This window comes from Vidua chalybeata, chromosome 1 (genome assembly GCF_026979565.1).
Source record: "Vidua chalybeata isolate OUT-0048 chromosome 1, bVidCha1 merged haplotype, whole genome shotgun sequence".
Lineage (NCBI taxonomy): Eukaryota > Metazoa > Chordata > Aves > Passeriformes > Viduidae > Vidua > Vidua chalybeata.
This window is the reverse complement of record NC_071530.1, coordinates 63,926,778-63,954,019: the sequence shown is the minus strand read 5'-3', so window position 1 is coordinate 63,954,019 and position 27,242 is coordinate 63,926,778. Positions and strand designations below refer to the sequence as shown.

Genomic DNA, 27,242 nt, shown 5'->3' with positions numbered 1-27,242 from the left:
ACACTGAAAATAATTTGGGAGTCCTGGCAGAAAGTCAGCCTAGCACAAAGGAGATTTACTCTAACCTTGACATGTGATATGGTGGTAACTGCTCCTGGAAGACTGGATGTCTCTTGCTAAAAACAGCTCAAGCATGTGCTGATTTGTGAGAAATCCTAAATGTATAGCCTCTTCATAGTCTGAAGAACAGACTTTGTGGCTGAAACTGGACTACAGCCATATGATTACGATGTGCTCCCTCCAGCCCTCAAGTTACTGATCTGGGCATTTTTCACAGACATGGATTTGCTGGTTTTTTTTTTTTTTTTTGTTTGTTTTATGTGTGTTTTTCATTTTTAATTAGAATTAGCAATGTGCTTTAAAAAGAAACCATTACAATCCCATCATATGTGGAAATTGTAACATGAGGGCAGGTTCTGTTCATGAAATTCAAATTTTCTCAGTAACATGTTATTAGGTAGAAAACACTCCCCTATCCACACACACGGGATTAAAAGCCTTGTTTCATTAAATGCCACGAAGCACCCTCTGCTTACAACTGATGCCAGCACCACGTTCCCTCAGTCTTTTAAAGCCTAGTGATGAACTACAGCAATTTTACATCTTGTGGGCTACTCTGGTGCATCAAGCTTGATGCGTAATTTCTGTGTCTTGAGGCTTGCTCTAAGTGACATAACCAGTACTAATGCACCACTCCTTCTACAGGGCTTTACCCTGAGTGCTGTGAAAATGAAGTTTCATTCCTCTCTCTGCACTCAGGCTGACCAGGTATCCCACGGGGCGCTCCACAGCAGTGATCTCTCCAGAAAACCACCAGAGATTTTCTTCCTCCTGCCTTCTCCCCAGTCCATCATCTGTGACAGCAGCTCCAGTCTCTGCACTACAGAGAATGTGGGATCAAAACAGGCAAGCCCCAGTGTCTGGGAAGCTGCTGGTACCACAGTGGACAACCCAAGCCATTCTCTGAGTGGCTCCATGTGCTGCAGCTGCTTTGGTGGGTGGGGAGAGCCCCAGCCCATGGGCTCAGTGATGCTCCTCTCTAACAGCCTCTATGCTCAGGACAAAAGTATTTCTACCTGGTATTGTCAGACTCAGACAGAGTCTGATGCTGCCCGTACTTCCAGTGCTTTTTTGGGCGACCAAGCAGAAATTCTGGGAGCTCTCTGCCTTTTGGGGTAAAGGCCTGGTACTCAGCAAACTCAGACTGGCTATACCAGCTACACTTTGCTTGCTTGCTTTTTTTTATTTCCTAAATCCAATTGGGATATTTCTTACAAATCTCAATCTTGCTCTTTAAGTGACTTTGTATCTACTGAACTTTGAAGTGGGACTTGCACTGCAAAAAAGAAAAAGGCATTTCCCCACTAAGTTTGAGGTTGTTCATGCAGCAGTCAGGGTAAGGTTTATCAAGTTTTTCATTTAACCATCATTAAGCACAGGATATTAAGCACAGAAATGCCACTTCACTATTCACAAAAGCTGCTGTCATCAGATAAGCGTCTCTCCAAGGGCAGCATGGCAAAGAGATTGCTTTTCAAAGGTGGGATTGAGGCCAGAGTCCCCAGTAAAAAGAATGTTTGGGCTGACAAATAAGCAGGCTGCAAAATAAAACTGAAGCAAGCTTTTAAAGCCCAAGTTGTGAACTCACGCTGTCCCTAAATAGCTTAACAATAAGTCATTTTGGGATATCTGGCTTCATTTCCTGGTGATGGAAGTGGGATTGGAAGGGGAAGAACAGCATATTTCTTTACTGGGCATGGACACTCAATGCTGTATTTCTCTCAGAGTGCGGCTACACCATTCAACTCAACTCAAAATTGCACTGTGAGCTGCAGTGCCAAGTCCTGCTCCAGAGCAGGAGACTGCCAAATAAAATACAGTGAAAGAGTCAGCATTCCATTGTAAATGGATGTACTTGATATGTTACTGTTAGTGCTGAGCAAAGTCTGGCATCGTGGATGAAAATACTGTTTGCATTTCAATTTGCCCTTTCTAAATGTAGTAGTATTTCTAGTGATGTTCGTTTTGATGTGCAGCACTACTTCACTCAACAAGAGATTTGCAAGAAATAGGAATGAGAAAGTAGAACATTACTTTAAATGTCACTAGAAAATGAAAATAAAATCTGTTTCTGCAAGGATAATTGGGCAGAGGTATTCAGGGAGCCTCTCACAAGGAGATGAAGGGGGGCAGAGCCCAGTGCATCTTGTTATGACAGTAATGCCTCCCAGCTTTTCCAGACATCCTGCAAGAGCCAGGCATATCAGGACAAAGCCACCAGACTGTCTGGTCATGAGAACCATGACAACTGCTGCCTCAGGGATGCCACTGCAACCCATCAGCTCCCCTCAGCCAGCTGGGTGTGCATCCAGACACCACCCACACAACAGCATCATCGGCTCTACAGAAGAGACTGGGCAGAGCCAGCCTCATTACCTTGTATATACACTTGTGTAAGTCGCTAAGAACTCCCTCCTCCTCATCTTCCTCGTCCTCCTTCGTGGTCTCCTTTTCCTGAGCAAAGAGCCGCCGCCTGCCCGTCTTCAGTGGGACATCGACCTCTTTTAACTTGTTGCGGAAGCCATTTTTGTGAACCACGCCATTGATGAGTCCATTTTTGGGCTCAAACCGGGGCAAGGAATGGAACTTGTAGGCATTCTCTGAATGTCCCTCCAAAGGTCCTTTCCTCTTCTCCAGGATTTCCTTTTCCAGCAAGACCTCCTTCTCCAGTTTCTTGTGCTCCTCAGGGGAGAGGGAGTCATAGGAGAGCAAGTACTGGCAATAGGCTTCTTGTAGCTTGGCCAGCCTGTCCTGTGCAGTTTTGGGGATGCGCAGCATGTCTGCCAGCTTGTTCCATTTCTTGAGGTCAGTCACTTGCTGCATCCCCCCCATCTCGTTGATCAGCTGGACGAAGCAGGCCAGGTCGAGCTCACAGCCTCCTGGGGTCCACATGTGCCAGGCAGCAGAGGAAGGGAAAGGGAAACACAGGAGTAGATTAGATTAGCTGTGGGCAGCTCACGTCAAATGTACTACCAGGCTGGGCACCCAGGGGACGTGACAGCTCCAGGCACCCGGGCAGCAATGTCCCTCTCTTGTATGCCTCCTGCTAAAGAGACGCACACCCCACTCTTTTGCCAGCTTAAGTCATTCACAGGCCGCACTCTGCTACTGGCAGCAGCCTTCCCTACGATTCAGTTTGCTCTCCTCCTTGAGTTTCATGCCCTTCTTTTCTCAGAGCACCCCAAGCTATCTCCTTGACATGCATCTGTGCCCTGGTCATTACCCAGTGGCTGGGCAGATGAGGGTTGCCTATCTCTATAAAAGCCCACACACCCTCACCCACCAGCAGTCCCACATCTGGTTAATACCAGGAATAAACAAAACCAGTGTCAAGCTGGGGTACTGGTCATCAGAAAGACAAATATCTATCCTTTCTGGAGGTGAAATAACAATTGTCTAATATCTGCACAACACCTTGAATGGAGTTAGTATATAAAAGCAGCACAAAATTAATTTCACTACAGGTAATAAAATCCATATAAAAACCAAAGGGAGGCAAGGGGTTGTTTGGGTTTGGAGCCTGCAACTGCATAAAAGTTCCAGACACATTATTCTTCCAGTTTGAGGCTATCCATATTTTATACTCCATTCTGGTTTTGTATGTTTTAAGATGACTAGCACATTTCACACCCCAGTCAAAGAAAAAAAAAAAAAAAAATTATACAAACTGCAGCATAAAAAGCAGTCAAATGAATGAGGAACAATAAAAGAAACATCATAAATACTCTGAAAGCACAGAAATAAATCATCAGTGGAAAGAGTGAAGAAACAGCCCAAAGACTACCTACAATTCAACAGGACGCTGTTCAAGGAAAAAAAGAGAATTAATACAAAACCAGCATCAACATCTCTGCTGCCACACTGTCTCCCCTTTGCCTTTGTCTTTGAGAAGAGTAAAGAATCATCATGCCATAACCATTTCAGAGCACTCAGAAATGCTACTACAACAGAGGAGGGCAAGAAGAAGCATTATTGTAAATATTTACTGTAGGATGCACAGCTACATCATCTTAACTCATATCATCTTGCCATGTTACTTTTTTCAAACTACCCTGTGCTGCATTTATACAGCCCACACAACAAAAGACAAAGGTGTTTGGCTGCAGACAAAACCAAGCATAAGGCTTTGAGTAGAATATGATATGGGTGGAGGCAGGACCACAAAGTAACAGATGTATCCTATTTAGTACATTTGGGAATAGGGTGGGGGAGATTTTAAAAAGGTCTTGAAGCTGAGAAAAAGTAAACACCATTGGCAGAAAAACCAAAATGAGTTTGGAAAGTTTTCTTTCTTTCCTCTTTAATCTTCCATATATAACATAATGTAAGCGTAACTTTCAAGATGGTTTCTGTTACTTTTTTGGTCAGTGGTTTCTATGTGCAGGCCACAAATAAGCTTAAGGTGTAACTCAAGAGATGGCTTTCCATGCCAACAGATTCAGCAATCTGCATAAAGTTGGGTAACAAACTCCCAAACTTGGAAAGACGTGTGGCCTACATTTACCATTTTATGTTTTCTCCAGCACATGCTCAGTTTAAGGTCTAGTTTCAGCACTGTTGAAAATTCAATTTTCTCCTGCATCATGGAATAATCACTCATAATCACTCTGCAGTATTAGAGCTCGAGTAGCACTTCATTCAACCAGAGCCTACAGCTAAGGTTTGCAAAATGCTCTCAATTATAATTCCATTTCACACAGTCATAAGTTTTGGAAGCATTTATGTCTCAGACTGATGTTTTCCAGGATTGACCTATGCTTGCTGCTTAAACTTTCCTTGAAAGACTGAAGGAAAAAAAAAAAAAAAAAAGAAGGGAAAAAACCCAACAACAACAAGGAGTTCTCTAAAAGCACCTATAGCAAAATGGCTTAAATAGAAGATCTGGCATGTTATGCAGAAGCAGTGTTTGACTTTATTTATTTTTAATTGCCTTAATTTCCCTAAGTTAGGAATACTTTTAAATTGCTTAGTGAGCAAGCTCATTTTAAAAAAGAAAATTTTAATTCTTCAGGTATGCATTTAATACCAAATGCTGGCACTACACAAGCCATTGGCAAAAGTCCCACTTACTTCCATGGAAATGTGATTTGGCCTGGAGAGAAGGGCTAGGTATGCATGTCTACTTAAATAAGCGTGCATTTACCACCACAGATTATTTTATATGTTTCCTGATAGAACCAACAGATTTTTCCTCTTTGTGCACTGATGATCTCCAGCTTCTTTTCTCCATTTTGTGTTTGATTTTAAACACAGGATAGGTAGGAAATTAACTGCAGAAAGGATACATAGGATGCAAATTTGTAAGAAACCACTGCTTGCTCTGGTTATATGGCACCCAGCAGAATAGAATCCTTGCCTATTCATTAGGCTCTTAGGTGCTTATATAATACAAATAATTAACAGTAATGCCATCTTAATGCCGAGTTAAGGTATTTCATTAAAAAGTTAACATTGTTCCAGGAGCATTAATCGAGCTGTCTTGCACGTTTTCTTCTCTCTCTTGCCAATGTAAATGTAATTCATTATTCTTTTCCATTAGCATACAACCATTGCATACATCAGGCATACAAAATGTTCATTTATTGCTGCTTGAGTGATTTTAATTTTCAGATTTCCTTGAACATTTTTGCATGACTATTGCAACAAAGTGCTAACCCATCATTCCTCCTTCTTGAAATTTTGTAATTTCTCTGCTGTGCCCTGAATCAGTTCACCATAAAGTCTGCAATCATTTTGTATGCTTTTATGCATTTTCCCTCGCTTACCATATGTGATATAAAACAAAGTTTAAAAAGGAGGAGGCGGGGGAAGGAAGTGCTGTGAATCGTTTAAACAGAAAAGCATGTCCTTTAATCCAACCAGTGCTGAAAGCTGCCTCGGGTCGGATAATGCCTCAAAGGCAAAACTCTAGCCTTGAGTTGCAACATGCAGGTCGTGTTAGCATGTATCTCAAAACACCTCAAAAACAAAGGGAAGAACTTACAGAAATTAAAAACACAGGTTTTTTATAATGCAGTGTCTGCAAAGGCAATAGAGATGGAGGTAGCTCATCCAATAGTTCATTTGTATGCTGCTGTTGTCATGTTTTTACAAACTATTGTCACATTTTTGTCACGTGTCATATCTGACAGCAGACCATAAACCAAGAATTCTGTTAAATAAGTGATTCTCACTCAGGCATTAGCCCTGGCAGACACCTGCTGGGAGAAATAATGAAACCTCCATTTTGCAATCAACTACGTTTTACTGCCTATTCTTGACACTTAATGGTTGTTAAATGTCAGCAGGTCACTGCAAATTTGTGATTTTAAGTGTCTGAGTACCCAAACACAAGTCGGTTCTGAGCTATTTTCTTTCCCCTTTGGTTAAATGTTTTTAAAGGAAGAGGCAGGGAGAAAAATGTATTAAAGCCTGGCAGCATTGCAACCTGTTAGGACACCATCTTTGGAAAGGTCCGAAAAATATTGTGAAACAACCTTTAAAACAAGGCTATCCCTATACACAGTCATACTACCCACATAAAGAAACAGCAGGGAAAGAAGTTTCTGAAATCTGTAGACCGAGGTCCCACGGAGCGGTTTCTTTTTCCTCTGGGTCAAACAGGGATGAAAATGGTGATATAAAGTTGACCTGGAAAGCTCCCTGACAACCTACCTGCATCGTGTCTGGCAATGGAAAAAGAGAGAGACTCAGAGCCCTGCAGTTTTAACTGAACAGGGGTTTGGTTAAGCATAAAGGCAAACAGAGCAAAAAGTCGTATACGGACACTTACAAGCAGCGGCCAAAAGCCAAGGAATCACAGCCCTTACCTATGAGTGGGAGTTCATCCATGGTAATGCCCTGAGATTTGAGGTGCTTCTTGATACAGGCCAGCCGCTGCACGTTGGGTCCCCAGCGCCTGCCTAGCTTGTGTATGTGCTGAATCTGTGTCACAAACCGCATTTCATCGTTTAGCTTGCACTCAGGTCTCCAGTCTGGAGGAGGAATCACCCTGCACATCCCATACTTCTCTACCTGAGCTCGGACTGACTCAATGTATATCAGTGGGTCATGAAATTCCTTGGTGGAGGGCCTAAGGATGGGAATCTCCCCCAGCATCCCCCACCCAGACTTACTACTGCCCTTTTCGTGCTTTCCCATTGAGTCTTGTGGCTTGTGCAAGGACTCCGCTTGAGAGGTAGAACGATTTTCACAGGAGGCATTTTCAGTTTTGCCATGTGCTTGTTTCCCTGGCGTACTCTTTCCAGCAGTGGCTCTTTTCGGCCTATTTCTTTCCAAACTCTTCTCTGGCACTTCCTTTCTAAGATGTCCATTCAACAAAGGCTTTTCTACTACTGCCTTTTTGCTGACAGCTTCTGCCAAGTTGACAGCCCCTTTCATTCTCTTGGTGGGCGACTGTATTTTGTCTATGTGATTAGTCTCTTCCAGCCTCCTCTTCGAGTTGCGCAGCCCTTCCCTTAACTGTCTCCCCACCTCCTTAGTGCATGTCTTTTGGTTCAACTTGCCATTGACTTTTACACCATTAACAGCGGTATTGTTAGACTTGGATGCTCCAAGGGATAGCACCTGTTTGCGGGTTTTTGCATTGCTACTTTCTATTTTCCCTGAGATTGTGTGGTTGACAGGTGAACTGGGTTTGTGGTGATTTAGTTTGGTTTCCTTGACCAGTTCTTTCTTGGCTTTGGTGTATGTGACAGTTCCCTTTGTCACTGTTGCAGTGTACTTCACAGTTTTGGACGGTGAAGGTCTGACTTCTCTCATCTTTTTGGCACTGGCTGCATTTGCACTCGGAGATGACATTCGAGCGACCCCGTTGACTTTAGAAACCTGAAGTGCCAGAAGTGTTGTAGGAGGAGCAGAAGGAAGGAAACACAAAACAGAAAAGTAAATTAACAATGTGACCACTCAGCCCCAGTTTCCCATTTGCTGGACAACCATATTCTGCAGTCCTGACTCCTGGCCTCGTCATACAATCTTCATATAATGCTTTGCACACAGGCAAGAGAGGGGACTAGGCATTGATAATAATCAAATTTTTAAAAATTGGTGTTTTTTTTAAATTTACCAGAAAGCCCCTGGTCTTGCTTTCAGAGGGTACAAAGCCTTTGACATTAGGAAGGGTGAGGTCACTTGCTTGTATTACCCTCATCCTTATCTACCAGAAAACTGTTACGGGATTACAAAACACAGATAGTCTGATTTACAAACTAATACCTTCATTACCTCTTTTTCTGTCCCTCAAGACTCTCTCTCTCCCCCCTAACCCAACTTCCTTTACCATGCACACACATTTCACCACTTCTTAGCAGACAAACTAGGCAGCATATATTATCTACTCTAACTGGCATCTGCACATTTGCAAAAAAACACACCGAGATTCAAATCAATTTACCTTCTATTCAAGCATACATATAAAAAGAAATGTGGAACACATTATGCACCCAATCGATCAGCATGGCCATGAAGAATCCAGTCTGTCATACATATTAAATCTTGGGCAGCATGTTGTTCCTGAAGTTGCTATTTTGAAATTAAAAAAATGTATACAGTAGTCCAATGGATTTTTTTTTAAGTTTGGTATCTGGGCAATGTTGCTGACACGTATTCTATTAGATCATATTGTGTCAATGCAGCTTAGAATTGCTGGACTCTGCTGCTTTCTGTTAGACATTTAAACCCAGTTATGAGACTAGAATTTGCATTTTAACTACAAGATTTGTTAAGGACCAAAAGCAATCCCCATTTACAAGGGGAATTGAGACAGCTCAGCTCTGCCAAAGCTAAACCACACTACTAAAAAAAACGAAGTTCAAAACTCAAACAAATTTCAGCATTTACACAACTTTAAACATTGACTCCTTGCCTCCTTAAATGACTGTGAGCACAGAAAAACAGATCCAGAAGTCAGAAACGTTGATAAAAGTGCTGAAAGTGAAAGCATATGGTACAATCACCCTTATCAGCACTCAGGTGAGTAAAACCATTTCCTGCAGAATTGTAATACTTTCTCCTGTGGGATTTTGAAATCCTTGCCAAATCAATAATCATGGCAGCTTCTCTCAAATAAATGCAAGAACTGCAGTCTCTTATATAATAAGGATGATAGAAAATAGGGACCAAATAGAGGCTGAAAATACTGTGTTATGGTCTTGCATGCAGTGACTTGGAAGGGGAACTGGAACCTGAGGATTCTGCATACACACACGTACATGTGTGTTTGTGAGTGTGTTTATGCACATTTTCTCCTCTGTACCCCAGAAACTGGAGCAGGAGTAACGATCTTTTAAAAATCATCCATATTCTTGTCCTTCCTGTGCTTGCAAGGTAGAAACACTTAAGGAAAATCCAGTTAACTGATGACATGAGGTTTTACCTTGAGCTTTTCAAAGATGTATAAGGTATCGTCTGGAAAGTGAACACTTGCAAACAGAAATGCATTTACCCATTTCCCTTGAAATTTAAGCAGTACTCTATATTTGAAATGAAGGCCTGGATTTAACTTTTACAACATTTCTTCATGCTTCAGAACAGACATGGGTAGAGAGCTGCTGAGACACCGCCTCTTGCCTGCAGCAGTCACAACAAGCATTGAACATCCCTGGATTTACAAATAGCTAGGAACATTGATTACAAATTTCACCTAGACTAATAAAGAAGAATTGATTGAGAACTGGTAGGGGAAGGTAATCTAGGTGATGGTGATCATGAAATGGGTTTTTATTTCTAAGATGTGACAACAAGAGAACAAGAGAAAGGACAAGAGACTTTAACAAAAAATAACATAAAGCCCCCAGAAACAAAACAAAAGCAAAGAAAAATCCACCTGAAAAAATCCAAACCGAAGCAATTTCCACTCAAAGGAAAAGCATAAAGCACAGGCCATTGTGGCTGTTCACAAAGTTCACTAACAACTGGAAAATTAGAAAATGATCACAGTAAAAAGTGGTAACACAATTATGTGACAATTATGTCACTAAGGGCAACTATATAGGAAAAGAAAAGGCACATATTAAAATCAGAAAGGCCAAGGAGCTAAAGAAACTTCAGTTAGCAAGAAACTAAAACAGAAAAAAAAATTATAAATACCTTAAAAATATAAGATAACAAACAATGGAAGAGATAAAGCACCACACAAAGAAGGAGAACAAATAGGAACACTAAAGTGTTCCTACTTCTTTTGCATTAACCTTCACCAGAATTGCCACTGACTGAATATTCGTCAGGTACAGAACATAATCCATTCAGCAAAAAGGGTAGGATAGCAACCCCAGCAAGGTAGAAGGTACGTGAATGACTTAGTGCATGGCTCCTGGAAATATGCTGGGGGCAGACAGAGAGCCTACCTAATTTCTAATCCTAAAGTAATTCTGGAACAAATCATCAAACAGTTAATTTGCAAACACACAAATTATTACAAAGTAACGTAAAAAACAAAGCAACAAAATCTACCCAGGTTTTTGCCAAAATAGCAAATCAATCAAATTTAATCATCTTCTGACAGACACCTGGCTGAGCACATAAAAAAGCACCTCTGCTGCAGCAGGATTCTGGACACTGTCTCCTGGGATATTCCATCAAACTCCTGAGACACATCCCAGACGTAATTACTCTAAAGTGGCGTCACAAGGGACTAAATAAAGTCATCCTCAAGAAAAGTTTTCATTGTTATAGTTTACTGCTGTCCTGGGAGGGCACTTCATGTGTATTTCTGCAGGGACTTGGCTTTGCCTTGGTTCTACCAAGTGTTTTCATGATTACAAAATAGTGAAACACACCTGGAAGGAAGAGGCTGTAATCACTCATAGGACAAGATCAAAGTCAAAGGCACTCTTGAAGAACCTATTTCAGAACATTTCTACAATAAGAGGAAGTGCTATATTTAGGAGGCACAGATCATATAAACGTAGGGGAAGAATAACATTTGGGGACCACAGCGAGCTGCAAAATGCAATGGCAATACAAAGTGCACCAATCACTTTCTGAGACCTATTATTAAGGATGTTGGAAGCAAAGGGTAGGAGCACAGGCTTTCCTTAGGAGGGCTGGACCCAGCACTGGGGCCACACTGAGAAAAATTTAGATAGAGGAGCAAATCTAAAAGAACACAAAGTGCTCAGGTATTTGGAAAATAAGACTGTTGCTGAAAAGCCAAGAGAGCTAGTCTTACTCTGAAAGAGATCACTATGGGACAACTCTTTAACAGTCTTCTGATGCAGAAGGAGCTCCTCTGAAAAGAGACAGTAAATGCTCTCTCTGTGTTCACTGGGAAAAGCAGGAGGAAAAAATCTCATTAAATGTCTACAATGATCTGAGGCACAACTAGGAAAACTTGCTCATTAGTAGAAAAGGAAAACACTGAAAGAAGTTGTCAATGAACATTGTGGAGTCTCCTCTACAGGAGGTTTTCAGAAGATTTCAGGAGGCTCGACCTGTATTACTGTGCTGTCAGGTATAATCAAGACAAAACCTCAGTGTGAGCAGTAAGGCTGCATGGAGGCAACTTGTCACTCCAGCCTGCTGATGATTTTTTCTCAGGAAGTTGTGACCAGAAGTCTGAAGGGCCACCTGGGGCACTCCTGCAGCAAGGGTTTGTGACACTTGTAACACAGAGGCTGAGAACAGAACACAGTAAAGTGCTCATGGGAAAAAGGCAAATATCCTCACAGCTTCTATTCAAAGCAAAACATGTCATGAGCACCATCGGCTTTAAGACAGAACCTCCAATCCTAGATGGTAAGCACAATATTTGGAATTTTTATTCAAACTTATCATGGAGTCTAACCATTAACTGCCAAGTCTACCACTAAATCATGTCCTTAAGTGCCACACCAACAGGTCTCTTAAATATGTCCAGGAATGGTGACTCAATCACTTCCCTGGGCAGGCCGTTCTAACACCTGACCCCCACCATTTTCAGCAAAGAAATTTATCCTAATATAGTCTAAATCTACCCTGGTGCAACTTGAGGCAATTTTCTCTTGTCCTATTTCTTGTCATCAAGAGGAAGAGGTTGACCCCCACCGGGCTACAACCCTCCTTTCAGGCAATTGTAGAACGCAATCAGGTCACCCCTGAACCCCATTTTCTCCAGGTTCAACAGCCCCAGCTCCCTCAGCTGCTCCTCATCAGGTCTATGCTCCAGACCCTTCCCCAGCTCCACTCCCCCTCTCTGGACACACCCCAGCCCCTCAATGTCTTGTGGTGAGGGGCCCAAAATTGAACCCAGTATTCGATACATGTGGCCTCACCAGTGCTGAGTACAGGGGGACAGTCACTGCCCTGCTCCTGCTGGCCACACTGTTGCTGATACAGACCATGATGCCATTGGCCATTTGGCCAGCTGGGCACTGCTGGCTGTTGTTAAGCCACTGTCAACTAGCAACCCCAGGTCTTTTTCTGCTGGGCAGCTTTCCTGCCTCTCCAGATCCCTCTGCAGAGCCTTTCTACCCTCAGCAGATCAATACTCCTGCTCCTGCTGGTGTTGTGTGTGAAGTGACTGAGAGTGTCCTCAATCCCCTTGTCCAGGTCATAGGTGAAGATGTTAAACAGGACTGGCCCCAACACTGGGCCCTGGGGAACGCCATGGGTTCCATGCTGCCAACTGGATGTAACTCCATTTACCACCACTCTCTGGGCCCAGCCATCCAGACAGTTTTTAACCTATACAGTTTTTAACCATACAAGCCTTGAGCAGCCTGTTTCTCTGGGCGACTTGTGTGGGTAGTGGTGTCAAAGGCTTTACTGAAGTCCAGGGGGACAACATCCACAGCCTTTCATTCATCAACTAGGCGTGTCACCTAGTAGGAATAAAGTGACTGACATTAGCCATACATGATCCAAAGTCTTGAGCCAAAGGTGAAACTAGGGATATGAATAATCTCATCTTTGCTTTTCAGCTATGTTCCTAGTTTTGCTGACATATAATCGTCTTCAGACGACTCTTCTTTAGTGAACACTTGCCCTACAGTAAAACATGGTATGATAAATTTTAAATTTTCTTGTCTTTATAAAAAAAACTTGGGACCAGCACTGTCTTGCAGCAATTGGTTTGTTAGATTTGAACTGGTCTGCATACACATCTCTGCATAGCACCTAAGATTCAGCCTCCAAAACCATACACAGAAAAACCTAACCTGCTACATAGCAACCACAGTGATAAGAGCAACATTAGCAACACTAACACCAGTTTTGGTCCCAAACAAATCCAAGTTATGCAACTGATCTTGAAATCATTCATAAAAATAGTTCTGTGCTTATGAGTTGTGCAGAGGTAAATTACTATATTAGGCCAAGAGAGGGCCCCATAGAACTACATTTCCTTTGCTCACAATCCTTTAAAGTAGGAAAACACTGGTAGATGGCAAAGAAGAAATTTAGCAATGTCCCATAACTGGTAAGTCTAGGGTCGTGTACAAAACTAAGGCTTTGTGTCAGGCAAAACATATAATCCACCTTTAATTAGCAAGAGTCATATTTTCATTAAGATTTGTAACAAAGTACTTATGCTACTGAGGGTTGCAGAAGAAAATTTAGGTGCCTGACAGTTTTGTAGGAAGAAAAAAAAGAGAAAACCCACATCATCTTGATTTAAACCACCCCCCCTCCTCCCCATTTTCTGAAGCCTGGGGAGCACCCTTGCTGATGTGTCCATGTAGTGTGATTGCTGGTTGTACTGCATCGCTTTAAATTTTTCTCCGTTGTGTGTCACACAATCAAAAACATTTAATACTCTATGAAGCAAAACCACTTGGATTATGGACAAAATTGTTCTACCCTTGTCTTTTTCTTTCAAAACTACCTTCAGAAGTGGCAGCAGTTGACTTTCACAAAAGTTTTAACCAACCAAACTCTGATGATACAATTTTAAAGCATTTCACACAGGTGTTCCACTAGGTTAAAAGAATCAAGAACTGCATTCTTAAATTTTGGGAAATTTGTTTAACACCATGAGCTTATGACAGAGCGTGTCACAGCAAGGACCATAAGATACTAGTAATCACAAAAAATAAATCCAAAAGGATGCAAAAGAAGGCAGACATTCACACTGATGCTTTAGATAAGGGCAAACTGCCATGGTGGAATAAAGAATTCAAGTCTTACAGTGGTACAGACACACTGTAAATAGCCTTCAGGGTCTCAAATCTGATTTAGAAGGTAATACAAATTTGGTGGAGGCATTTCAGGAGAACTTAAACCACCACTGAAACACACAGCATTAGATTTCTTCAGCAAGAACATAACTGCTTTTCTTCTTGCCATTTTTAATTTCCAAGCCTGTGACTCAGAGGTGCCATTTAAAGGCCTTGACAGGCCTCTACAAGATGGCAATTCCAGCTCCACTGAAGACTAGGTCAGCATACTTAAAAGAAAAATCTTTAGGTGTCAGCAAGTAAAGACTGTCTCCAATCAGCCTGTTGAGAATTCATCACTGCAAAACAAGCAACCAACCAACAAAAAAACCCAGAACAAAACAACAAAAAAAGAAAACAAAACAAAAACCCACCAAAAGACCAACAAAAAAAAAAAAAAAAACAAAAAAAAAACAAACCCAAGAAAGGCAAAACAAACAAACAAACAAACAAACCAACCACCCACCACCAAACCAAATCAATATATTCCACCCCCACCTCCCCTCACCCCACCCCAAAAAGGCTTCAGTGCAGCAAGTGTTCTGTACTGCACTGCCCTGGTGCAGGTACTCTGCTAACCCAGCCCCAGCCTGAATAAGGCCAATCACAAGCACAACTGATATGCTAAACTTTTACACCCAAATTCAAGTTAGGTTGAAACAAATCTCTTCCTGAATTTTTTGCTAGCTTTCAACCAAGTAATATGGAACTCTAAAAATGTCTCCCACCAGGTACCTCCATTGTGAAGGAGGCAATATTTTGGAGCATCTTGTTTATGCATCAGATTAAACATTTTTCGCAGACTCTGAGGTTTGTGCTGCCCATGTGCAAACCAAGACACCTGAGTGCAATGTCAGGCTCTCCAGAGCACCAGTGAGCCCCTGAAATAAGCCACACAGACCTGCTCCCTCTTCCATGTGCTGCCAGCCTTGGCACTGTCAGCAGAGTGCCACTCAGAAAGGTTTCAGAAACAGCAATGTGAACTTTACTCTTTCATATGAATATACCAGATAATAAAAAGACAGGGTTGCAAAGCACTCTTTATCATACTGACTTCCCATGTATATATTTTTCTTTTTTTCCTTTTTTTTTATATAATTGAAAATTAACTCCCTGCTGCTCCAGAGGATGCTTTTAAGGATGGCCATGTTTGATCTACACCAAGCAGTGGAAAAAGGAGCTTAGAACCTTAAAAGCCTTTGTTTCCCGTGTGTCCACAGCAGAGTACAACTTATTACCTGTTTCCTTAAGTCCTGAGCCGATCTGTGAAGAGTGTGGTTGTTGTTAGCCGTGAGCCCTTTCGTAGAGGAGCCAGTGTTTGTAGTAGCGTGGTGATTAGCAGCAGCCTGGTCTTTTCGACTCTCAGCCTTATATTCGCTGTTCCTCTCCTTCCCTGGGGTGGCCTCTTTGCTTTTGTGTTTCTGAGCAGGTTCTTTCTCCTTCGATGATTTGCTGGACCCATTAAAAACTGAGAAGAGAGAAAATCAGGTTATTAAGGGGAAAAAAAGAGAAGAAAAACTATGCAAGACCAAACACTTCATTCAAAACATCACAACTTTCTCTGCTCTCAGTGTTGGATATTTAGTGAATGCCTTCTTACATCTAAAGTTAAATCAATCTAGAAATAGCACTATTTTGCATATTTCTTTAGATGAACAGATTTACTAAATTATTTCCTCTGCTTGTTAGCACACATTATCTTCAATATCCAAATTAAAACATACAAGGTATATTACTGTTTTGACTGACCTAGATTTAGAATTATGAGTTTGATTTTTACTTATGACAGTTTTAATTATATTTTTTTGCTCTTGCAGCGAGGGAATTCTAAACATAACCTAAACAGAAAAAAGATTTTATTTTTATACCAATGTAGAAGAACGGAAACGTTCCATCAAAAAGCATGTTTTGTTTTCATCAATACCCAAACTGCTGAATCAAACTGACAGCAGTTTGCCTATAGCAGACAAGCTGCAAATAGAAAAAGGTACTTCTGCAAAAAAAGGAAAATACTAAAACCATTTTGGAGCACCTGACATGAAGTAACACTGGGACCTATGCTGAGCACCATAACCTTTAAATTAAGGGATAAGTAAGTGTGGAACAGACATCTTTATTTTTTGTATGATAAATATTATGTGAATGTATACAAACAAGTTTTGTTCTGTCTCTCTGCTGAATTTATTTAAGAAGAATCACTGCTCTTCTGTTGTCAGGGAACATGAAAGCTGAAGCTAAAACAAACAAAAAAAATCACATCACATTACTCTGTCTGTTAATCAAAAATGCACTGAATTCATGTCAGTGATGCACCCTCTTCAGTGGAGCACTTGACAGAGGTCCCCAGGATTTGTGATCCAACATCCACAATGGCAAATGCCCTTCTGCCTTGTACTCTTGATTTCTACCTGTCTTTCTTTGACACGGTTTAGGAAAGGATGCAAACAATAAACTTCATAAATACTTAATAGCACAACTATATGAAAATCCTATTTATTACACACAACACACACCATCTATTTAGGAATAGTAACTAAATGCACGAAGTTACTGTTTTCTTGTGAAATGAAAGCCTTCTTTTGTCACTAAAGGTGATATTCCTACAACACATATCTTCTTATCTAAGTTGTGAAGCTTAGCTGTCTCTACAGATGTAGAGTATTAACAGCAGGTGCAACAGTTAAGAGTAGTAACAAAAACCAAACAATCCTGCTGGACAGAAGAGGGGCAGCTAAGTTGCTTTTGAGAAGACTCTACCTCCAGACCTTCCCAAACAGCTATTCAGCTTCCTGCAGCCAGAACCCCAGCAAGCTATTGACAAATTTGATTTTCAGGTCACTTATAATATTTTCAGTTCCCTTATCATATTCAGTCAGTCATAAGTGTTGAAGCAGATTGCTCACGAAAGAAAAAACTGCAATTGTTTTTCCTCCTCTCTCCCTTCCGACTTGCATAAATGGAGTAAGAATGAGAGAAAAACTGTCAGCAGTGGAATCACCACAAACTTCCCCATGGTTCTGTCACTCCTGAGCTCAGGAGCAACTGGTGCTGCCCCAGCCAGCCAAGGATTTCTCAGTGATTTCTGTGAAAATCACGTAACCCTTTGTGTCTCATTTCCAGTGATGGAACTGATAGCAATTGCCAACCCCACTCAGGAAGTTCATGACAATACATTCATCCTCCTTTGTAAAGAATTCTCACATCAGATGGAAGGCGCTACAGATGCACAAACCACGACTATTTATTTTTAATAAGACATAACACAAACAACCAATGGCAGCTTTGTTAATATGTATTTTATCATTTAGAGTGATATCTTCCTTTAAGGGAACAAATCGTATATACTGGTATATACTGATCTGCTCCTATGGAAACATTCTAGTCAGAGAGATACAATTTTCTGTAATCAGTTGCCACTTTAAAACTGAAGATTACTGAAACAGAAAACACAGCCAAAAAAGCCAAATTGTGCACTTCTCGGGTTCACAAAAAAAAAAAAAAAAAAAAAAAAAGAAAAAAAAAAAAAAAAAGGCAAGCAAACATGAGACAAGGTATATTTTATATGCAACAGCTCATTAAATTTAAGTGTCGTGGGAACGCTGCCAGTTTTACCCTCTGAGTAATTATCTTTTGTCTTAATTTGTAAGATTCTTGAAAGGGGGAAGAGAGATACAGGAGGAAAAAAATGTTCAGTCTCACAGGAAAAGCTTAAAAAGCTAGTGCCTGAAAACACAACAAAGGGAGATGTAGATACAAAACAGTTTTTACAACACTGTCTTCTAGTTAAACAGTAGATGGTATCAGTTTATATAAAAATCAGTATTTGTTTCTTGTAACACCTAGATTACTGTTATATCCAGCTATTTTATATCCAGCTATGAAACCTTTCCACAATAGTAAATTCTGAAAAATTTACAAACATACTATGTGAGCAACTATCTAAATATTAACTTGATTAATTATAAAATGCTATTGCCAGCCAAGCATTTAGGAGCGGAAAAAATTCCCAAGACTATGATTTTCCTCTCGTCTCACTAAAAATGTTGAAGCAAGTTATTTACACAATAAATTTATTTAGTAAAATACATAATTAAACTCTGGCCCCAACAGCTAGTAAGACAGTTCAGAGAAAAATATGTATCATCAAAAAAGGACCACCCGCGCCCCTCAAAATCTTGTTGCTGAAGAGTAACTGATAGTAAGCCAGCAACACCCTCTTCTCAAAGGAAAGAAAACAATACACCCAAAAACATCTGCAATAAATATTACTGAGATCAAATTTGATTAAACAATGAAATTATTACTAATTCTTTTGTGCCTTCTTATGCAGCAAATGGCGTTCTCCTTCATGTCTGTCAGCTCCTAAATATTTCTGATGCACTCAGAAAATCAGGAAAGGTGTATGTTGTGCTTTATGAACCCCGACAGGTTTTTCCAGGAAAATCTCCCATGTTAGAAATAAGTCTGACATGCCAATATCTGATGTTCTGTTCCCATTCACTTTAGTTCCTTGCTAAAGAGTGGTCAATAAAGGTTTCACCCTTGAAGCAATAATTTCACTAAAAGACAGAAAGATAAAAAACCGAGTCCAACCTACATGAGTGGTGAAACTTGCATTGCTGAAGCAGAAATGACGTGTAGTCTTGAATTATGATTATTTTATGCTACCTTGTTCTGTATTTCCAGAACAGCTTTTAGTTAAAGGCAAGAAGCACTACTAACAAGTAATCAAAAGTGTAAGTAAATTATTATTGTTCAGACACTCCAGATAGAATAAATGGGTATCATTATACTTGTATCTATTTGAATGCTTATTCTCAAAATGCTGTGTCCTCCAAAGCTATTACTATTATTAAACTGAAACAATAAGAGTCCCACAGTGAAATACTTGTGGGTCTTTTGGTTAGCAGTGATGATCAAATGCAAAGAAACTGAACCACTACATTCAAAACTCACAAGCACTGGGGTTTTTAAACCACTGATATAATTTATGGCAGCAGAGCAAAACCTTATGGCAGGCGTGATCCCCACAGATGCATCATAGTACTTCCTGCATCAGGGGAACTAGACCCCAGGCACCAGTATTTACCCAGGATCCCATATTGGGACTTTGAGGTATCTCATTTGAAACTGATAAAGAATCCCTACATAAACCAATGCAAACTGTGCAAATTGTGCCTCTATTACGTGCAGCTATAATAACGTCTAAAAAAATTTTTTTGGTCAAGTAAAGCCACAGATGTGCTCAATTACTACAGATTAACTAAGCATTTACTACAGGAATTGACACTGTAGTGGGCGATAAACATAATGTGTTTTCAGCAATTTTCGGAAGTATTCCTACAAATTAATTTGCACACAAACACTTCACAGGATACAGCCAGCCAGCCATTCAGAAGCTAATTTATAATATGCACAATAATCAAGCTTTCACTGTGGAGGCAGCAGAATTACTGGACTGGGTTCAGTCAGCTATTGACTCCACGGACAAACCTTTGTTTCCCAAGCCCTCCTGGAGGTTATTCCTGCACCTGATATGCTTTATACTTGAGATAACTGGGGAGGTTTAATATGGACTGCAGAGTACAGAACCCTTTTGCTGTGTGCCAGTGGCTGGGAGATGAAGGCACGGACCATATACATATACATGTGCTGCATATTGCAGAGCTTGCACTGCATAAAGCAAGTGATTGCGCATTCATAAAACCATCCAGAAAACAGAGGGGAGATAGAAATGAAAGGGAGAAGTTTTGTTTTTAGAAAGAGAAAAGGGAACCTTGCCAATATTGTGAACCCGAGCCAGCTATTCCAGTGCAAGCCTCATGTTGTTACATACATCATGTTTGGGAAGAGATGTAGTATTAATCAACTTTTTGGCATGAAGTATCCCTTACTGTACAAAAACATTCTTGCTCTGGCTTTAATTCAGTTCTAAGTCACTGTGAAAACATTTACGTGGCTCTCAAACTGCGTTAAAGGACCCAGGCAATAATTCCTTCCCTTCCCAGAGGAACTAAAACAACCTTATACTTCCATAAAACACAGTATTTTAATACTGCCAATTGTTTTCCTTAAATGTTGGCTATGTTCTGACTTCCATAAATCATTTCCACGGATAGAAGCTGTCTTCTGGAGCCCCCAACATGCTCTGCCTACACAGAGTCAGGAGCAAAGGTGTACTTCAGAAGAAAAGGCTGACACCACATCATATGAAAACATGTGGTATTGCTGTTTCTGCACTTCCCAAGCCCTAATGCAATGCCACTCAATTTCTCAGTGGACAACACTGCACGAAAATTTCCATAGCTGCATGCTAGCAGGAGTCAAACAGGAGAGCCATGGCAGAGGGGTAACACTGAATTCGTTTTTTGACACCATCAATAACACAGCTCAAGCCCTGCACGCACAGGAATATATTGGGCCACCGGGAGAAGCGTTATTGGTATGAGACACCGCGCCACCGCTTGCAAAAATTCAATACCAAGTGTCTCGTCTCAGCACAAATTCATTACTCTCACCTAACCATTATGACACAAACAACATCAAAAGGGTCACTCACTAAGCAGCAAGTCCATACAAGAAGTGTCTGTCTGTTATCACAAGTCTCGCACCAGGATAACAATTCAAATTTTTTTTTCTTTTTTGAGCAACTTCCAGCTCCCCTATTCTTCTCCACAGGTCATACATCTCGCTACTGAAAATCCGCAAATCCCCAAATGTGTTGTGCTTGATTTGCATATTTAAGTATGCAAATTACTGCAAACCGGGTAATTTTCGTGTTACATATTTTTGCAGGAAAATTAAATGTGCAAAAATGTTTATTGCAACAATTACTGGTTCCATGGTCTTTCAACAAAAGGCTGTAAATCATCAAAATAATTGCATACCCATTAACTATTGCAGCACTCTGCCTGAAATTTTCTCATTCTTTAAAATATATTTTTCTTGTAAATGTTTACCGCTTCAGGATTAGTTTCACCAAAAATGATGTACAAGCCTAAGGCTCTGTCTCATGTACCCACCCACAAATACTAAATTTAGTTAAAACCAAAACTAAATAAACAACTGCAACCATAAATCAGAATTTTCTCACAGCACACCCAAACAGTAATGTATATAAAAGATATGCCATTCATACCCAAGATACCCAAATGCTGCATTGTACTATACCCTGAAATAAGAAAAAAAGCTCTACAATCTCAAAAAATATCTACAATCTTTTCCTGCATCATCTTTGTACTACTACACATGTAAGGAAATTACTCTGCTAAATTATCCATTGCAAATTGAGAAGTGAAACATTTTGTGTTTCTGGTAAGCGAGTAGGACAACACTGAAGCAAAGTATACTGTTTCTAGCATTGCTTGCTTACTATGCACTACTGCCAGGTCTGTTTTGAAATTTGAGCCCCAAGAGAAAGGGAAAAAAAAAAAAAAAAAAACAAAAAAAACCCCCCACATTTATACCATTTTCTCCCCTGCTTATTTCAGGCAAAAGGCATGCAGAGCAGTTTTTATCTTGTCATGCTAACAAAACATAGCATGATCCAGCAACCATTTCTGACCCTGTAGGTTTTGCTGGCACACTGAGGCTGGTTTACTCCTGCTAAGGACACCAGACTCACCCTTCATGAAGAAGTATGGTTACAAATAATGATGGTTAATTCTGTTTTCCTAAAAGTAAATTAGAATTTAATTGTCTGTCTCTGGCATCCAGAGACAACACGACATTCCCAGGTATGCTGGCCCAGATGTGCACTCCTCTCCGCCCTTGAGCTGCTTTGGTGTGAGAGATATCTAATTCCCCAATCATTCTTCCTGAGAAAATTAGCCAACCATTATTAGAGGAACTGTAGCCTGCTGCATGCAATGTCTAAGTTGTGTACACAACTGTATCTGTGTATGCTGCTCCTCCTGAGGCACTTTTCCAGCCCCCAAGCCCTTTCAAGTAGAGTAATGCCTATCCTCCTTTGCTCTTGAGATGGGACCGATAACCCAGCAAATCCCCAGCTCCACCTTCCAGCTCTCTATCACAGCCTGCCTAGCAAAACAGTTGGCACTTGCAAACATTTTTCTTCAGGAGCCTGCAGAGAAAACCTTCCATTGTGCCATAGAATGAAATCAAACTAGAATTTATTTAGTTGCGAGGAATTCAAATAATTAGGTTTAAAGGAACAAAGACCTAAGCCTACCCTCTTACCTACAACTTGGAATTTCCTCTGAGCAGCGGGGAGATGCAATTTAGACCAAATATCTCCCTGGAAAGACTTGCACACTCCCTTTTACACACTCCCATAAATGCAGGAGATTAACACTTCTCCTTCCAAATATTTCACTTTGCTCTCTTACAGATGGATGTGTGTACAGCACATCAGCAGCACTATGAAAGGAGGGTGAAAACATAACAATTTGATGTTTTCAATGTATTTGTGTAAGCAGTAAGGTTAGAAGACAACAAGTCAGTTGAGCTAATTATTTCATCTTGCGCAGCAAGCTATGCCACATGCTATACGTGCTTCCCATTCACACTCAGGCATTCTTGACTGAGTTAGCTCTCCAAAAGGTGGCTCAACAGGCTCAGTTATAACAAACAGTTTGGTGTGCAACCTTAATAATACCCCATATTGACATCAGAAGAGGATATGACAAATGACTTCGCCCAGAAAAATTGTTGGCCCCCACTGAGCAGAAAGCAATCATTTGACACTGTCTAATGACATTAATCAAGCTCTGAACTTTTGTTGTTGTATGTCATAGCAAATGCTTAGCATTTTCAGGTCCAAAGTGCTTGACTAGACATTGTATATTAAAAACAAAAGACTTTAATTCATTAAAAATAGACTCTCACGCTAGATTAAGTTCATTTGCTGCACCCGTCCCTGGTCTGCCTTTGTGTGTGGTCTCATTTAAAACAGACACAGAGGAACCAGATCCTATTTTATTCACATGAAACAAAAATACTTTTGGCTGTCAACCAACATAACAGACACTGAAGAATGGGAATACCCCTGGGTAAGGAAATTTTAATTAAAAAAAAAAGAGAAGAAAAAAAAATTACAATGACGAAGAAGCAGCAGCTGCCTTCTCTGGGAATTCCTGTTTCTTCACCTTTGTCAAAACATCTCACATTGTCTCCTATGTATTTTATAAAGGTCTTTTGCAGCTCTATTAAAGCAGCAGCTTCATTTACAATCTCTCTGATCTATATTGATAAAGATTAGAAAACCATTATATGGCTCATTATGTTTGCCTTTACTTACCCCCAATTAAGATTTCAGGTGTCTCTGGTTTTGAGCTAATTTCAAAGCAGCTGCCACATGGAACATTCTCATAGAACACATTCAGCCCCTTTTGCAGTGATATATCACATTTAAAACTCTAAGGGAGCAGCTCTGTTATGTGCAGCCTCATTTTCCATATGCAGAGTTTTGTGCCTCTTATTTTGGGGGGATTACTTAGAAATCAATCTTAAGTGCCAAGTTTTGTTCTATGGCTGGTAAAGCATTAAAGCTCCTGGTCACAGCTGATAGTTGAAATGCTATTAGGCATAACATCCCCTTGCAATTATCCACAAATCATTCACAAAAAGTGAGTTTTTGAGCTTGGGTGTGCAATAAAAACAGATTCAGATGCAGTCATGAAAAAAATTTTGGCATATGTAACAAAGGCATCGTTTATAGCAAATTCCCTTTTGAAAGGCAGAGATGAGGATCAGCACAGTGAAGTAATTGGGGTCTACTAATCTCTTCTTTGGAGCAAGGTAGCATGAAAGAACAAACAGAGCAGGCACAGGTCACCTCTCAAAAAGTGCACTGTGAAGAGACCTTCTTCACAGTCCTCCTACTAAAGCAGAAGAGCTGAAGGGGCAGTCACCAGAAAGAAAGATTCTCATGGAAAACTAATAGTGAGGAAGGGAACAGAGAATATAGGCTACATTTTGAAACTATGTCAGGCAGAGATAGCAGTTATGAAACAAGAGCTCCTGCTGGAACAAGAACCACATCACACAAGATGCTAGCAGGGGAGCATTACAGCAGGCTCAAGAAATTTTCAGCACAGCTTTAAATCTTCCATTATACTGTAGGCAATGTTGCAATATAAATTGATCCATTTTTCAAGATACGGCAAAAGGACAGCGTGACACAATTACTGTGCAATTAATGCAGCTTTTGCTGATTTGCAGAGAAATAACTGACTTGAAAAAGTTTCTTCCATAAAATTTTTCAATCAACAATATGAATGTGGTATTAACCTACTGCAAGTGTGGTCTCAATACTGCATGAGAGGAATCAAGTGTTGCCCTGGCATGTGTTTTGATAACACTTATGAATGCTTATATTTAACTTAGATAAAATAAAGTCATTCTAAATTAAACATCAGTCTCAAAAAAGCCAGAGAGCGTGACTGCGTCTATACATGTGTATGTGTGTACATAGATAAATACATCTCATAGAATCACAGGATTTTTTTAGGTTGGAAAATACCTTTAAGATCATTGAATCCAACCATAAAGCTAACATAGCCAAATCCACCACTAAAACACGTCCCTAAGTGCCACATCTACATGACTTTTAAATACCTTCAGGGATAGAGACTCAACCACTTCCCTGGGCAGACTTGACAACCCTTTCAGTGAAGAAATTCTTAATGCCCAATTTAAACCTTTCCTGGTGTAACTTGAGGCCATTTGCTCTGGTCCTATTGCTTGTTACATGGAAAAGAAACTGACCTCCATGTCAGTATATACATATATGTGTGTGTATATGTGTGTATATAATTCCAGCCCTGCAGTAGTTCTGCCACAGAGTTCAGATTGTCAGAAGAAAGATGCTGAAACTGCACCTTACTCCAACACTTCTTCAATCAGACCTAGAAGGACGGACAAGGATTGAGCACATTCAGCTCAAAGATTTCTTTACTAGGGGGTGCAGGAGAACAGCACTACTTAGGACCTACCTTGCCCATTTGGTACATATTTATGCGTTTTTCCTTTCCTAGGGGTTGACTGGCATGATGATGAAGCATTGTTTGTGGCTGTTTTCGTGTCCTCTGTCTCCTCCTCCTCCTCTTCTTCATCCTCATCATCCTGAGAGCTTCCAAAATATACCATGTTGCTGGGCAGGGCTGGAGAACCTGAACATTATAAAGAAATGGCTCATTAGCATCATTACATTCACTTACTGCACTAACCGTATCGATCATAACCTACTTCAGTGTCCTCCACAGCAAGCGGAGAGCGGGACTTAGAGCTGGAAGGTCAGACCTGTGCATGACTAACTAGAGGGTTTTTACTTATTAGTTTTTACCAACAGGATATGCATGGTCTTGAAAAGCAGGGGTCTCCCCTCCCTCAAGCACATTCTATTCATATTTCAGACAGTCTTGCTATAAGCCCTAATTAATAACTCTGTGTGTTCAGAAAAGGACTAATGCACATGCTTAATTTCAAATACGTGCTCAAGTGCCTTGCTGAAATCTTAACACACAACTAGAAGCTTACAGCTTTTCCAAACAGAAGAAAAAAGAGCAAACAACTAGTCTGCACTGCAGTGATATTTCTAAGGAATCATTACAATAAAGCATTTAAAGTTCACAATACTTTGCAAACCTCTACAAAGTATTGTACACAATATTTTGCAGAGTTCCGCAGTAAGAAACAGACAAGACATTCCGAAGCTTATTTGCATGGAGGATTCCTGGCAAAGGAGAAAGAAGAGGAAAGGTCTGGTTCCCTGTGTGCTCCTCTTGAGGATGTTGCTTCTCATCTCTTGATTACTTCCCACGATGCTCCCATGATTTTTAAATGTACAAATACTGCTGACAACTAATGAGCACCTTCCCATGAGCTCAGTATCACTTTCTACTTCAACATGAGTCTCCTGTCCATCCCCTGGAAGGACAGGTGCCCTAGGAGCCTTCTACTTATTCCCAAAGAAAAATTTCTTTTAAAGAAAGGGGGGAAAGTATAGTCAGAACACTTGGATAACAGCAACTTCATTTATTTTCCTGCAGCTAAATAAACAAAAGGACAAAGAGAACTGGGCTAGAGACCAACACAAGGTAGTGGCTATTTGACTGGTGCTTCCTTAGGAAGCACTTCTGGCTTCAAGCTCTTCAGAACTACAATTCTGTGTTTGGTTTGCTTTTGAGCAGTTGGTGTTGCCACTGCCAACAACTAACTATAGCTTATTTTTTTGACTGCATATTTTCTGCTTCCACCAAGGTTGTACAAAATACTCTTATAGCTATAAAAATTACTTTTTAATGAATGAATTATCTAAATATGGCACAAAAACTAGGATAGGCTGTTCCTGCAATGAATCATCCATTCTTAAATATACTGGTTTTGATTGGGATGGAGTTAATTTTCTTCATAGTAGCTGGAACAGGGCTATGTTTTAGATTTGTGCTGGAAGCAGGGTTCATAACACTGGGATGTTTTAGCCATTGCTGAGCAGTGCTTGCACAGTGTCAGGGCATTTTTTACCCCTGTTTTTCATGCTGCTCTACCAGCAAGCAGGCTGGGGTGCACAAGGAACTATAGGGGACACAGACAGGATAACTGGCCACAGGGATATTCCAGACCATAGGACTGATCTCAGCAAAAAGAGCTGGGGGAAGGAGGAGGAAGGTGGGGACATTCAGTATTACACCATCTGGGTAACCATTTTATGCGATGGGGCCCTTCATCCTGGGGATGGTTAAACACCTGCCTGCCAAAAGTTAGTAGCAAATGAATTCCTTGTTTCACTTTGCTTGCAGCTTTGCTTTGCCTAATAAACTGCCTTTATCTCAATCCATGAGTTTTCTTACTGAAAACTGACCCTTCCAATTCTCTTCTCCATCTCACTGAAGGCTTAGCGCCCCCACCTGTAAAGATGTTGGCTTTTGGCCTCTGTAACAGCTCCTTTGGAACTGTGGCTGCCTTGGGGAGAAGCAGAGAGAAACTCCTCACCAGTATCCTGTGCTCTGTGTGAGTGGTAGCCCTGGGGCAGCCAGAATAAACACTACAGCAGCACTGAGGACATGATGATTCTTCCCCCCTGAAATAATG

At 40.6% G+C, this 27,242-nt stretch overlaps 1 protein-coding gene across 4 annotated transcripts in view; it reads right to left on the bottom strand.

Moving 5' to 3' along the window:
- The window catches only part of JARID2 (jumonji and AT-rich interaction domain containing 2), a 211,329-nt gene that overhangs the window by 20,309 nt on the left and 163,778 nt on the right, over nt 1-27,242 (bottom strand). For all 4 annotated transcript variants that reach the window (XM_053967043.1, XM_053967034.1, XM_053967053.1 and 1 more), the window contains exons 5-8: nt 25,145-25,321; nt 15,428-15,657; nt 6,870-7,887; nt 2,437-2,939 (exon numbers count right to left, since the gene is read on the bottom strand). In XM_053967043.1, coding sequence (XP_053823018.1) covers nt 2,437-2,939; nt 6,870-7,887; nt 15,428-15,657; nt 25,145-25,298 — 1,905 coding nt within the window. In that variant the 5' untranslated portion in view covers nt 25,299-25,321. The remainder of the gene's footprint in view (nt 1-2,436; nt 2,940-6,869; nt 7,888-15,427; nt 15,658-25,144; nt 25,322-27,242) is intronic.